At 30.0% G+C, this 16,206-nt stretch overlaps 1 protein-coding gene across 1 annotated transcript; it reads left to right on the forward strand.

Moving 5' to 3' along the window:
* The first annotated feature begins 7,458 nt into the window (after window positions 1–7,458).
* LOC130805038 (pentatricopeptide repeat-containing protein At1g03540-like) lies at window positions 7,459–11,093 on the forward strand. The gene has a single exon (XM_057669639.1). It carries the CDS (start codon window positions 7,485–7,487, stop codon window positions 9,321–9,323), a length of 1,839 nt encoding a protein of 612 aa, XP_057525622.1. The 5' UTR covers window positions 7,459–7,484; the 3' UTR covers window positions 9,324–11,093.
* The last annotated feature ends 5,113 nt before the right edge of the window (window positions 11,094–16,206 follow it).

Raw genomic sequence — 16,206 nt, forward strand, 5'->3', positions numbered from 1 at the left:
AGAATGTAAGTAAAGGAAACTTTTTTTTATCTAAAATTATATTAACACTGTTTTTAGGAATTTTTTTGGAGAAAGAATCCATTCTACGAGGTGAAGTGATTTCGAAATGTCTGGCACTTCTGTCACTGGCTGGTTGTTATTTTGAAATGTTGGTTTTGAACTTGCAGGGTGACTTTAAGTCAAAAGGACAAATTTTGGTTTATACGATTTATAAACGGAACTCTGTTGGAATTTCTACATTGGAATTTTTACAGAAATTTATATATTTAAGTCAAAAGGTCAAAAATATTTTTTTGTTAGTTGTGGTCTCCATAATTTTTCTACTATGGTTCTCGCTTTTCCTTCATTAAATTTATTATTCAATAAAATAATATCTCCACTAGCTAAAAGATTTAATTTTTTTTTCTTATTTATCGTGAACATTCCTTATGAGAATTTTAGTGCGACATCACTCTATTTAAACAACTCATCAATTATGGTATTAGATTAGCTCTTACACTAAATAGTCCAATAAATTGATATTCTTTGATCCAATCGATAATTTATATGTATGACCATCATAGGACTCGATTATAGTTAGGAGTGTTCAAAATCGGATACCGGATCCGAAAATTCGGATATCCGGTTTTTTAATGCTGAAAATCACTATCTGGTTCTGGTCCAAAAAATCAGATATCCGGTTTAATCCGAATCAAATACCAGATATTTGATTTATAATTTTTTGTAAACAATTTAATGTTTTTTTCCACATAAATTATTAAACTCACTTCACTTTCTTTCTTTAATAAAGCTTATTTTTTAAACTTTATACAAATCATTCTGGAAATATAATTTGATTTCAAAAGTCTAAATTAATTAACAATAAATTAGTTATACAGCCTAGTTATAAATGAAAACTGTCAGTAAATGTAACAACCTTAAAAAAATATAATTAAAAAATATTTATATATTTAAACAATAAAAAAATCGGGTATCCCATATCCGGTTTTGCCAACATTCCGGCCCCGATCCGGTATCCGGTTTTAAAACCGGATACCCAGTCCGGATTATCTGATTTTCAACAACCGAATAATTTATCCGGTTTTTAAAATCGGATACCGGATATTCCGAATCGGATATTTTTGAACAGCCTCAATTATAGTAGCACTAAACTAATCAAATTAACATACAAATTAAAGTTGATTTCGAGAAAAATATTAACAGCGCAATTTTAAGCTCCTTGATTATCGTTTTACACTAAGATTATTAAAATTAATTAATAATATTCATGTCTAAAATTAAATTATTATTTTAAAGATTTTTTGTATTTAAACTAGTAGAAAATTTGAATAAATGCTTGTTTTATTTGAAATTGTGTGTATTTATTCTATTAATGTAAATAATTAAATATTTAAAATAAAGCTAATATTAATATTATAAAATAAACTTAAGTTTTAGTTGCAAAAATAAATAAAGCAGTACCACTACAACAAAACATGGAGTATTTAGACGCTTGATCAACTGTCTAAAAAATACGGAGATTTCATACGTGAAAATTTAACAAACAAAATGCTTCAAAAAACAAAAAAAAAGGAAAAATAGATCTAAAATAAACCGCCCAAACCAAAAAGTTGAGAAAAACCGCTTCTAATTAATTCAGTGTAAAAGAATCCCGCCCATATTCATCACTTTCATTAGTTCACAGCGCCTAAACCTAGCAACATACATTCATCCTCTCATTGTAACAACCCGACTTAGCGTTGACTAAGTAAACATGATCATCACTGGGTTCGTTTCCCAAGAAATTGAAATCACACTTCAAAAACTCGAGCAAAGGGATCACAAGCTCTTCAACGTGACTAACTCAGCTAAATCCCAAAACCAACATCTAACTAAAACACAAGATAATCATACAATTCCCTACAAGTCCAAAATAACCAACACAACCAAATCTAATACACATTTCAAGATTCAACAACATTTAGGGTTTAACACATGAATGAAAGATTATACAAGGGAAAGTATATGAATAAGAGCATAATTATCAAGGAAAAACAAGGAAAGAAATCAAGAAGGACTATCTTCTGTTTGCAGCAGCAAGAAACCGAAAAATTCAAGTTCAAAGCTTTATTTTCGGCTTGGATTTGATGTTTAATCAACAGGACCAAAAACTCACTCAATCCTTCCTCAAATCGGCAGGATTCAAGTTAAGGAAGGAAGTTTTCGGATGCTTCTACACTCATTGTGGTTCGAATTCAGAGGAGAGTGAGCAAGAAAGATCAATTAGTCATAATTTACACAAAACAATCAAGAATGTAGAGCATTGATCATTTACCTTAAAAAAAATATCGCAGAGAAAAAGGATGAACTGATTTCGCAACATAGATCCTTAAGAACTCAGAGGGAAGGAGAAGGTGTGAGTCCTGCCGTTGTTATTTTTCGAAGTAAAGCTTCAAAGAAGGCTACGTAAGGGCTGAACTCATTGAAAATTTCAAATCAAGATTACATGGTTGCACTCGAAAATCAGCGAATTGAATGAGAAAGAAGGTTGTTCAACTTTTGAAGAACTTAAGCAAGGATTTTGACCATTTTCAGAGGGAATGTCATGAAGGAGGAAGGTGTTATTGGGTTTGTGGTTTGGCTGGTTTTTGGGTTTGTCGAGGTGAGAGAGGGAGAAAGGGTTTGCGAAGAGAGGAGAAATGAAGAAGATGATGAATAGTTAAATGCGTGAAACTGGTTTCTAATTTCATAATAATTTATTTATTTATTTATTTAATTTTTTTTTAAAAGAAGAAGTTAAATTAAGAATATTTTATGTCATGTGTATTTAGAATCATTCTCGCACTGATAATTCTCTTAAACTTACTCGTCTTAAAATATTAATTTTCCCAAATGTTACATTCTACCCAACTTGAAGTAAACTTCGTCCTCGAAGTTAAACTAAGTCTCAAGCATAGATTCAAATATCTAGCTAACATACATATCGTAAAGCTATGAACTGTAACAACCCGACTTGCCGTTGACTGAGTAAACAGGATCATCACTAGCTTCGTTTCCCAAGAAATTGAAATCACACTTCAAAAACTCGAGCAAAGGGATCACAAGCTCTTCAACGTGACTAACTCAGCTAAATCCCAAAACCAACATCTAACTAAAACACAAGATAATCATACAATTCCCTACAATTTCAAAATAACCAACACAACCAAATCTAATACACATTCCAAGATTCAACAACATTTAGGGTTTAACACATGAATGAAAGATTATACAAGGGAAAGTATATGAATAAGAGCATAATTATTAAGGAAAAACAAGGAAAGAAATCAAGAAGGACTATCTTCTGTTTGCAGCAGCAAGAAACCGAAAAATTCAAGTTCAAAGCTTTATTTTCGGCTTGGATTTGATGTTTAATCAATAGGACCAAAAACTCACTCAATCCTTCCTCAAATCGGCAGAATTCAGGTTAAGGAAGGAAGTTTTCGGATGCTTCTACACTCATTGTGGTTCGAATTCAGAGGAGAGTGAGCAAGAAAGATCAATTAGTCCACTGAACTCTAATGATCTCGACATTTGCCTTGCTTCAACTAGCTTAAAATGTCATGCTTTAGCTCCTCTTGTTACTAGATTTAGGAAGTTGGAAATATCAACCACATTGTCTTCTTGTTGCTAGATATTTGAAGCAAATTCCATTACTTTTCATGTCTATGAAACACAATGTCATTTTTGTTTTGCAAGGGAAACGATCTTACTCCTGTCTTTTGCATTTATATAGAATATACACTATATACTATTTTAGGCGGTTTGAATTTGTAATATTTGTTGGTGAAGATCTCGCATATTGATTTGTTGGGATTCAGCCATTCATGCTTTGGCATTGTGTGTAGGTAGTTGGAAAATAGTTTCCAAATGTTCAATGATTTATGACTTTTGCTAGAATTTCTTATTTTGGAATTGCCAATTACAGTTTAAGTGGTAGAATGGAAATAGAGATACCCACAACTATTTTAAGGTCTCTTTTGTAAATTTACGTTGTATCTTTAATTGCAAATCACCATGGACCACCAAAAAGGTCCTTTTAGGGGTTTAAATGTGTTTCTTTCTTCCTTGAAAAAGATTGGTATCTTAAGTTCATTCTTTTCATGTGAAAGTTTGTCAATGGAATAAATTAGGTGTATGTAAAAGTTTCATGTTTTATGATGTGTGCTTATAGCTCTATACTGCATGAGAAGTGAAAAGTGAATTGTGCCTTGTAGTCCCAGAAAATAAGTAATATGGTGCAAAGGTTCTCCATAAGTTATGTTTTTCGATGTACCTTTATGATTTATGGCAGATCACCACGTGCCACCAAAGGTCAACTGCTGGCAAGAACCAATGAATCCTGGTAACTGGAAAGAAGAACATGTTAGTCTTCAATATGGTGTATTTTTTTTGTAAAAGTGTGCTTTGATTGTTAGTGAATGTTGAATAGTTGATAATTATAAAAATTAGTTATAATATATCATGTAATAATTGTCTAGCGCTTCAAATATGTAGTTGATGCTACAAACTATAAGATCTTCTTCTAAAGAGATGAGGTTTTGTTTTTGGAGAGTCAAAAGTATAGAAGTAGCCTCAAGTTTTTTTTTCATTTTGGAAATGTCACCATATAAGTGAATTGAGAATTTTGAGCTGTGTGGGGTTGGAGGGGTGTTTGAAAGCAAAAATATATGTTGGACTGGGTAATAAGTATGTTTACACTTCGGCAACCTCGTAGGGTTATATTTTCTATATCTTGATGACCTCATTTCTTTCGATGGGAATATATTGGTCATCACCTCTAGTGATGTAACCAACATCTATTCATGTACTTGTTTTGATGTGTTCATTGATCTTATTACAATTGTAGAAATTTCCTTTGTTATTGTTGGTCAATTGAAGATTTATGTGTTATTTGGGCATATTCTAAGAAAGTAATATTGAATAAGTTTGTATTGAATTATAATTATCGAATAAGTTTGTAAGTTGGATGTAAATTGGAATTTGATAATTATTTGAGAATTCGAACCAGAATTAGACAATAAGTTGGTATTTGAATTGAATAAGTAAATTGAAGATGAAGTCGATAGTGAATTGATGTTGTGGTATGTCGAATTCAAGTAGAAAATCAAAATATGACTACATAGCTATTCTGATGAGTCGTATTAATTAGAGATGATAGAATGATTTTGAATTGTGTTATATTAGTATTTTAGTGAGTTGTGTGAATTGAGAATGTGAATATAATTTGAATATGAAATTGTATCGATTCTTGGAGTGTGTTAGCTGGATGGAGAATGTAGTTTATGAATTGGATTATGGATTTGGCTTTACATGGCTTATAAAAGAAAAATTAGAGTTGAATTGTGGTATTAGAATCGGAACTTTAAGTAAATTTTGTACGAATTGAGCATTACCAACTTGTTTTACTTGTGTAAATAGTTGGTTAACGTGAAATCAATAATTGGAGTTAGATCGTCAATTTGATAAAGTAGGTTGATTCAAAGTGGTTATATAAGTCGATTATGAGTTATTTGTTACTTCAGGATTGTGAGTTGATTTTAATTAGTTTGAGTAATGAGTTGATTATCGGTTGCTATTATAAATGATACTGGGGAGTTGTTTTATGAATTTTAGTTATATAATTAGATCATGAGATTGGTTGTGATGAGTAGTACTTAAGAGTTAGAGTTTTTAAGTTAATTTTGATTAATAATAAAATAAATACTTGTTAATGAGATGGCGTATCCTTTTGATGTACTACTTATAAATTAAATTGAGTTTAGCAATATTAAGCTACTGGCATGATTATGAGTTATATATCAAGTAACTAAATTGAATAAAGATTATGCGTATATTGTTTATACGTGTCTTTTAGTTTACAAGTATGTATATGCGATAATTGGTTATATGTCAAATATAAGAAATATTAAAAGAATCACTGAATTAAAAACTAAGAACTATCAATGCTTGAGATGAAGGGCATTGGATAATTAGAATGTGTGAGGAAATAAAGTAAATATTAAAGACTTGATTATAAAAAGAGTATAAGTATGAGTCAATATGATAAAAGAATTGAATTCAAGCTGTGAAAATAAGACTCGAGAAAGCAAATGCTGTTCTTTGAGTCATAATTAAAAGAAATAAAAAATGTAGAGAACGATAAAAAAGCGAAGAATTACACAAAAGAGAATATGGAAAGTCCAAGGTCGATGTTGTAAGGGAAATGCCAACTTTATTATGAATTTTGGTCATCCGGGCTTTCCCGGTGGGACAGAACGTGCCGGTCTACCCAGTTTCACATGATTCGCTAGTTAATTCCTGTGTCATGATTCGAGATTTGCTCAAAATGGACCAAAAAAAAGTTTAAAACCAACCAAAATTCGTATTCGGGATTCGCAGAGAGATTACCGAATCATGTTATACTGGGTCTACCTATGCAGGGCTGAATCCTGGCACACCTAAACAAAAAGTACCGGTCCCCGATGACATTCTTAATGACCCCGGGTGAGAGTGTGCGTTTTGGTCAAAAGATCCCGCGGCGGCATGCGGATATGACGAGACTATCTTGGCATGCATACAAGCTTTAAACTTCCAGGATGACGACCTCAGACATCTACAGCCGACTAAACGGTTGTGAAGGAAATTAAAATATTAATAAGACACTAAACATTTCCGTAGGATTTATAATTAAAACTATGAATTCAAAAGAAGTAAAAATTCAAATAAACGTAATTTTTAAAATTAAGCTATATAAATGTGTACTTAGTATAAGCTGATTATGTGGTTTTGTTCTTTGAACCTGTCTTGGTAGGGGGCGGATTTACAGATTGATGAAGTCAACGGTAGCTGAAGTAATTAACAAAACTATCTCATCCAAACATATAAAAGAATGTAAGTGAAACAAATTTTTATTTAATATTATTTTAATACTTATTTTGAATTATTTCAGATAAAATTTCACCCAACGAGGTGATGTGATTTTGAAATGATTGGCGCCTGTGCCACTAGCTGGTTGTTGATTTTGAAATTTTTGTTTTATACTTGCAGGATGTCTTTTTGAATTATAAAGAATTTTGGATTATCCGACTAACAATTAGAACTCTGTTGGATTTCTGCACAACTTTATACATATTTTAGATCTTTTAAATGCTTCTTATAATGTAATCCTTTACATATTTAAATAGTTGTAAACTCTAATATCTAAAATTTTGATATTTGTTTAGTGGATAACATAGTCAATTGAGTAATTGATTATATTATTGACGTAATAGCTCAATATAAGTATTAAGCTTTCGCATTATTTATAATTAATTATGGTTAAGCAACTAGTTAGTTTAGGCTATTACACTTTTAATTATTTAATATAATCAATGTTTTAAATTCTATATTTTATCCTATTTATATTCTAATAGTTACACTTCAATTATTAGGAACTTATTATATAATTGAATATTTTGTAGAAGACGTTCAATGGTGATGATTTCATGAAACCATTCCAAGGACGCTCGCTTGTCTCTGGTTTCCGAAAACAGTCCTCCCTCGTATCTGAACTCCTCCATTTATGTAGATCAACTTCATTGTTGGAAGCTTTTAAACTCCTTAATATTATCGAGTCGACACAGATAATAAGCTCAGATGTAAAGCCCCTTGTTTATGCGTCTCTGCTGCAAACAGCTACTAAAGTCAAGAGCTTCAATCATGGGTTACAACTTCATTCTTTTATCACCAAATCTGGTCTTATTGCTAATAGTCTTGTGGGTAATAGTTTATTGTCCTTTTATTTCAAGCTAGGAGGAGATTTAATTTTTTCCACAAAACTGTTTGATGAATTGGCTATGAAAGATGTGATTTCTTGGACTTCGATGATTTCAGCATTTGTAAGGGTTAAACCTGAATTAGCCCTTCAATATTTTTCAACTATGTTGGATGCTGGTATTGAAGCTAATGCCTTTACTTTATCTACTGGAATTAAGGCCTGTTCAGAACTTGGGGATGTAAAGCTTGGTAAAAGCTTTCATGGGGTTGTTTTCAGATGTGGTTTTGAATTTAATCGAGTGATTGCTAGTGCATTAATGGATTTGTATGGGAGGAACAACAAGTTCAAGTATGCCCTCTATGTGTTCGATAAATTGTCTGAACGAGATTCTGTTTGTTGGTCTTCAATTGTTTCTGCTTTGACAAAAAATGACTTGTATGAAGAAGCTTTAGCATACTTTTACCTCATGCAGAGGGAGTTTAAGCTAGTACCAGATGAATTTACATATGGGTCAGTTTTGACTGCTTGTGGAAATTTGGGGAGACTAAAACAAGGAAAACAAGTTCATGCCAGAATTTTCACAACCGGGCTTTCTGGATATGTGGTTGCAGAGAGTAGCCTGGTAGATATGTACGGAAAATGTGGGCAAGTTGAAGACTCACAATGTGTCTTTGATAGGATGAGGGAAAGGAATGATGTATCCTGGTGTGCCTTGTTAAATGGCTACTGTCAGAATGGATTGTTTGATTGTGTTATTAAGCTTTTCAGGATGATAAAAAGTCCTCATCTTTATAGTTTTGGAACTATTATACGTGCGTGTGCAGGTTTGGGTGCTGTAAGACATGGAAAAGAGGTTCATTGTAAATATATAAGGAAGGGTGGGAGAGGACATGTCATAGTTGAATCTGCTTTAGTTGATCTCTATGCAAAATGTGGATTGATTGATTATGCACACATATTGTTTATACAGATGCCTGTCCGAAATTTGATATCTTGGAACTCAATGATATGCGGCTTTGCGCAAAATGGCCGGGGTCTTGAAGCAATTGATTTGTTTGGTAAGATGCTGAAAGAGGGTGTTCAGCCTGATTTCATTAGTTTTCTTGGTGTCATTTTTGCTTGTAGTCATGCAGGTTTGGTTGATCAGGGACGAGAGTACTTTATCTCCATGGTTCAGGAATATGGAATTAAACCCGGAATTGAGCATTATAATTGCATCGTGGATCTTTTAGGCCGAGCTGGGTTGATAGAGGAAGCGGAAATTTTGATAGAGAACTCGGTGTTTAAAGACTCGTATTCTCTCTGGCCTGCTCTTTTAGGTGCTTTGACAACCCGTAGGAATTCAAGTGCGGTTGAGCGTATTGCACTAAAAATGATGGAACGCGAACCCAAAAACCATCTAAGTTATGTGCACCTTATTAATGTTTACAAAAGTGATGGTCGTTGGAACGATGCGATGAGAATAAGGAAGTTGATGGAAGATATAGGAGCTGAGAAGTTGCCTGGCAAGAGTTGCGTTGAAAATGCATTTGGATTAGTTCGGGAAAATAGGAATATAGTGAGGTGAAAAGAATATAAATAGGTTTAAGTTCAAGACTCCAACAAGAGTAAAACATGTCATTATGATAAGTTGAAAGGGCACATTAAGAAAAATTGTTGGAATTGAAAGAAGATAAATAAAGAGAATGGGTTTAAAGATTCTACTTCCGGTGAAGCAAGCTAGGTTAATGATAGTGACGATATAGCGCTTTGGTGGTAATAAATGTGGTGAAGAGTGGATTCTTGATTCACATTGTTTTTTACACTTGATACCTAATACATATTTTTTTTCTACCTATGAGAAGGTGGATGATGGAAATGTAACCTTGGGTAATGATGATACTTGCAAGGTTATTTGTATTGGTAATGTTCATATCAATATGCATGATGGTATTGTTAGGACTTTATGTATTGTGAGACATATTCCAGGATTGTTGAAAAAGAACCTCACATCTTTAGGCATATTGGATGCTAATGGGTGCAAATTTAATTGTAAAGGTAGGGTCATAAAGATCTTAAAGGCTTGCTGATTTTGATGAGATGTGTCATGGTTGGTAGATAAATGTGTTACAAGGTTCTATGATAACGGATTGATAAATGTTTCCACCTCTACAACGACAGATGATGATACTAAACTTTGCCATTTGAGTCTTGGTCGTATGAGTGAGCATGAGATGAACGAGTTGCGTAAACAAGGAGCGTTTGGTGGGAAAAGGCTTGGTACATTCTCCTTTTGTGAAATTGTGTCTGTGGGATGCACAAGAGACTGAGCTTCAAACTCGGTGTGCTTAACACCAGGGGCATTCTAGATTACATTCTTTCCTTGAGGTCCATTTAGAAAGACTTTTTCGAGTAAATGCAACTATCTACTCTCATTTATTGATAGACTTTTCTAGCTAGGAAGATTTAGTGTTACTTCATCAAGGCATTGAGGACTGACAATGGACATGCGTTTTTTGAGAAGGAGTTTCTTAAATTGTGCTCTAAAGAAGGAATTGTAAGACATCGCACTAGGAAGGCCTCAACAAAATGGTGCGCCTGAGAGAATGAAGATGTTATTAGAGAAAGCTAGATAGATGTTGAGTCTAGTAAAGCCTGGTAAGGAGGATTTGGCGGAAGCGGTATCTACGACATGCTACTGGATTAACTGCTCACCTACAATCCTTGACTATAAGTATCATTAAGAGGTTTAACATATGATGCTTGTGAGGAGGTGGAGTCTCCAAGAGCTTCGAAAGCTCCTAGGGTTGAGAATGATACATATTAACCAATGGAATTATTATCTCTCCAAAAGGCAAGTGAAGCCTACAAATAGGTACTATTTTGTCTAGCTAGTTGATTCTAGGTTAGTAGGGATGAAACCATGTTGATAATGGGGTTGATTTATTCAGGTTGAAATTTAAACTAGCATATGCATGATAACTAATTGAATATTGATCTATGATTGTATATGATAGATCTTCGATCACTCAAGTCTCTAGGTTATTATCTTTTATTAATTGTTAGATATTAGTTCTTCTAACCCTTTCTTTCCTTACAATTTATGGCCAACTTAGTTAATGTATCTAAATTTAATCTCAAAAAGACACCTATTGTCTGTATTTCATTAAATTACAAAATGATCAAGGTGAATCACATCACTTAAAAATCTAACTAATTATAGCCCATCATGTCACTCGAGTAAAGGTTTCAGTTCCAATTAAGAATATATTCCAAAAAATAAGAAGATAACGCAAAATTGAACATATTACTCAATTCGTTCCTTAAAGAAGTTCCCATTTTTTATGTTTGGGTACTTTATTTGTTGTTCCCATAAGGAATCTTTCATTTATATCACAAAATTTGAACAAAAATAACCTTACTCTTCCTCATTTATATCTTTGATTAACTTCAGTTTAACATTCTTATGTTCCCTATGATTCCTATATGTTTCCTACTAACTTTAAAAAAAATATCTTTTTGTTAGTTGTGGTCCCCATACTTTTTCTACTATGGTTCTCACTTTTCCTCCGTCAAATTTATTATTCAATAAAATAATATCTCTACTATCTAAAAGATTCTATTTTTCTTATTTATCGTGAACATTCCTTATGAGAATTTTAGTGCGACATCATTCTATTTAAACAACTCATCAATTATGGTAAGAGATTAGCTCTTACACTAAATAGTCCAAATAAATTGATATTCTTTGATCCAATCAATAATTTATATGTGTGACCATCATAGGACTCGATTATAGACAGAATCGGATACTGGATCCGAAAATCCGGATACCTGGTTTTTTAATAGTGAAAATCACTATCTGGTTCGGGTCCAAAATATCAGATATCCGATTTAATCCGAATCGGATACCAGATATTTGATTTTTAATTTTTTTTAAACAATTTAATGTTTTTCTCCACATAAATTATTAAACTCACTTCGCTTTCTTTAATAAAGCTTATTTTTAAACTTTGAATACAAATCATTTTGGAAATATAATTTGATTTCAAAAGCCTAAATTAATTAACAATAAATTAGTTATACAGCCTAGTTATAAATGAGAACTTTCAGTAAATTTAACAACCTAAGAAAAATATAATAAAAAAATATTTATATATTTAAACAATAAAAAAATCGGGTATCCGAATATCCAGTTTTGCCAACATTTCGGCCCCGATTCGATATCCGTTTTTAAAACTGGATACCCAGTTTTAAAACCGGATACCCAGTTCGGATTATTTGATTTTCAAAAACCAAATAATTTATTAGGTTTTTAAAATTGGATATCGGATATTCCAGATCGGATATTTTTGAACAGCCCTAATTATAGTAGCACTAAAGTAATCAAATTAATATACAAATTAAAGTTGATTTCTAGCAAAATATTAACAGTGCAATTTTAAACTCCTTGATTATCGTTTTACATTAAGATTATTATAATTAATTAATAATATTCATGTCTAAAATTAAATAATTATTTTAAAGATTTTTTGTATTTAAACTAGTAGAAAATTTGAATAAATGCTTTGTTTATTTGAAATTGTGTGTATTTATTCTATTAACGTAAATAATTAAATATTTAAAATAAAGCTAATATTAATAATTAGCAAAGAAACACCTTTTAAAACCCATTTTTTGGAAAGAAACACCTTTTATAATTTTTTTTTGTAAAAAAACACCTTTTAAGAGACTTTTTTAAAAAAAAAACACCTTAAATCAGTTTCCGGTGACTTTTGTCAACTTTCCGGCGTTGACTATGCCAGTCAACGCCGGAAAGTTGACAAAAGTTACCGGCATCTGATTTAAGGTGTTTTTTTTAAAAAAAGTCTCTTAAAAGTTGTTTTTCTACAAAAAAAAATTATAAAAGATGTTTCTTTACAAAAAAAAAAATTTTTTTTAATTATTATTTTTTAATTTTGTTTTTATTATTATTATTATTATTATTATTATTATTATTATTATTATTATTATTATTATTATTATTATTATTGTTAATTTTTTCTTTAAATTTTTTTTAAATTTTTTTTTTATAAAATAATAAAAATAAAAAGTTTTTTTAAAAAATAATAATAATAATCATAAAAATAAAAATAAAATTAAAAATAAAAACAAAAATTTTAAAAATAGTTAAAAAAAATTAAAAAAAATTAATAATATTAAAAAAAATAAAAAGTATAAAATAATATAAAATAACAATAATAATAATTAAAAAAAATAATAATAATAATAAAATTGAAAATAAATATAAAATTTAACAAATAATTTTAAAAAAAAGAATAATAATATTTATTATTAATATTATTATTATTATTATTATTATTATTATTATTATTATTATTATTATTATTATTATTATTATTATTATTATTATTATTATTTTTATTTTTTAAAAAAAAATTTTTTGAATTTTATTTTTACTTTTAATTTTATTATTATTATTATTATTTTTAATTATTATTATTGTTATTTTATTTTTTTTATTATTATTAATTTTTTTTTAATTTATTTTAACTTTTTTTAAAATTTTTGTTTTTATTTTTATTTTTATTTTTATTATTAATATTATTTTTTGAAAAAAATTTTTATTTTTATTATTATATAAAAATTTTTTTTTTTAAAAAAATTAATAATAATAATAATAATAATAATAATAATAAGAAAAACAAAAATAAAAAAATAATAATTTTTTTTAAATTTTTTTTTATTATTTAAAAGAAACACCTTTTAAAACCACTTTTTTGTAAAGAAACACCTTTTATAATTTTTTTTGTAAAAAAACACCTTTTAAGAGACTTTTTTTAAAAAAAAACACCTTAAATCAGTTTCCGGTGACTTTTGTCAACTTTCCGGCGTTGACTGGCATAGTCAACGCTGGAAAGTTGACAAAAGTCACCGGAAACTGATTTAAGGTGTTTTTTTTAAAAAGAAGTGTCTTAAAAGGTGTTTTTTTATAAAAAAAATTATAAAAGGTGTTTCTTTACAAAAAAGAGTTTTTAAAAGGTGTTTTTTGGCAAATTTCCCTTAAATAAATTGAAGTTTTAGTTGTAAAAATAAATAAAGTAGTACTCTTTAAATATTTTAAAATCAATATTTAGTTTATCAATTTTAAATATTAATACAGTATTTGTAGTATTAAACTAAATAATAATATGACAAAAATTATAAAAAATTACCTAATCTATACCTTTTTTAAAAAATATCTTATGTAAAATTTTTTGCAAAAAACTATCTTATATAATACAAATATTTGCAAATAACCACTTTTTAATAAATTTCATTTATTGACCATTAATTTTACTCGTTGACTATAACGTGACACTCACGTGAGTTAATAAATGTCTCCTTCTTAATTGAGCTTCGTTGTTTTCAGAAGCTTTGTTTCAAACGCCCAAATCATCCAACTGCCACTTTGGCATCCTTATTCCTCTTTACTCTTGATTTCCATAACTAAATCATTCAAAGAACCCTATTTTTTTCAACCTAGTCTCTATTCAATTTACATAACCATTTGGTTTAAGTATTAAACGGAACACATCTTCTGTGAATTTGGTTTAAGTATTCAAAGAAAATGCCATCTCTCAAAAGGACTCCAAGGGAGTTGATCATGGAAGCCCTTCAAAGCCCAGCAACACCAAGAAAAATAAAAAGGATTTTAGCATCCTCTACTAATATTCACAATTAGAATTTCTAGATGAAAAACTCCCCATTACTGGAATGAGCAAACGAATGAATAAAAAAAATTCCCCATTCTTTTGGCACTGATCAAACGGGGATTCAAAATAATTGAAAAAGTACATTACTGGAATTGGTTTGATTAACGACAAAAAGAATTGCATTTTCACATAGAAAATGGAAACTGGGAAATTAAGCAATTGGAATACCTCTGCGAAGCAATTGCAATTTCAATTCTTCCTTTCTTTTATCAGTTTATATATATAATTTCTGTTTAGCAATTTGCGGATAATCTAAGAATTTGATTGGATTGTCGTCGTCATCAAGTTACTTCAAATTTAGAAAGAAAAAAAAATGTAAAGGTGACATTAGGTTGGAAAAAATAGGGTTATTTGAATGATTTAGTTATGGAAATCAAGAGTAAAGAGGAATAAGGATGCAAAAGTGGGAGTTAGATGAATGATTTGGGTGTTTGAAACAAAGCTTCTGAAAGCAACGAAGCTCAATTAAAAAGAAGGAGATATTTATTAAGTCACGTGAGTGTCACATAATAGTCAACGGGTAAAACTAACGGTCAACAAATGAAATTCGTTAAAAGGTAGTCATTTGTAAACATTTGTATTATATGAGGTAGTTTTTGCAAAAAATTTTACATAAGGTAGTTTTTTTAAAAGAGAGGGTATAGATTAGATAGTTTCTTATAATTTTAATTTATTTTTATTACTTTTTGTTATGCATATTAAGTAGTCTCTTTTCTAGGGCATCAATGTTTAATCCCTAATATGCATTAATTGTGTCATATTGCCATCCAATGTCAAATTAATGATGGTTTGTTAGTTTGTTTGTAATTGATAATTAAGTTAAAGTCATTGGTTTAGTTAAACAACGGTTCTAATCAATTAATTTCTTCATCTTAATTAATAATAATTAGCTAGTTTATCGAGATGCAAAAGTTAAAATTTAGAGGGCTATATCTAATATAGTTAGTTTTACAGGAAGTGAAAGGTGAGATTTATTAATATGATCATTTGTGATGATTTATTTGATGATAAATAATTCATGCTAGTGGAATGCATTGATGTCTTAGGCCTTTTATTGTTGATTTAAATCTTATTGATTTTGCGATCGTTGTTAGTAAACAGTCAAACAATTCTATCTTAACGTGATTGATTTGAAGTAAATTGAATTGAACCAGTATTAGCTTCCTTGAGGATGACTCATGAATCATGATTGTACTACATCAGCTATACACTTGCAGATTATTAAGTGATAAAAATCTTCCATTATAAATAGATCAACCCAATTAGGTATTCTTTTCCTATGAACAACCAACGAAATAACACAAGCTAACTCAACTTTAGATACTCTACTAGGCTCTTCCTGCCCAAAAATGATCATAGATAAGAAGTGGTAAATATATCAAAGCAAGGGTTGGGTGATATATGTGCCTAATCTTGATTCTGGTTATTATAACTTGCTTATGTGAGGATCATCTTTAATGGCCCTATTCAAATTGAGCGTGTTATGATGACCTTTAACCTCAACCGAACCCTAGGTGAACACCTTTGTGATAGTGTGCAAAACCTTGGACTTAATAAGTGAAGGCTCAACTCCTTTAAGTGATGATATTCAAAACGCACGTTGAACTAAACAAATAAATTAAAGTAATTATATTTAGTTGTTTAATAGCTCCAAAATCATATTAGATATAAAGTGTTTAATTGATAAATAATTTAAGTCCAAATGTGTGTTGAAAT

This window comes from Amaranthus tricolor, chromosome 2 (genome assembly GCF_026212465.1).
Source record: "Amaranthus tricolor cultivar Red isolate AtriRed21 chromosome 2, ASM2621246v1, whole genome shotgun sequence".
Lineage (NCBI taxonomy): Eukaryota > Viridiplantae > Streptophyta > Magnoliopsida > Caryophyllales > Amaranthaceae > Amaranthus > Amaranthus tricolor.

Coding starts and splice junctions, on each gene's coding strand:
- LOC130805038 (XM_057669639.1), top strand. CDS start 7,485: ATGAAACCATTCCAAGGACGCTCGCTTGTCTCTGGTTTCCGAAAACAG.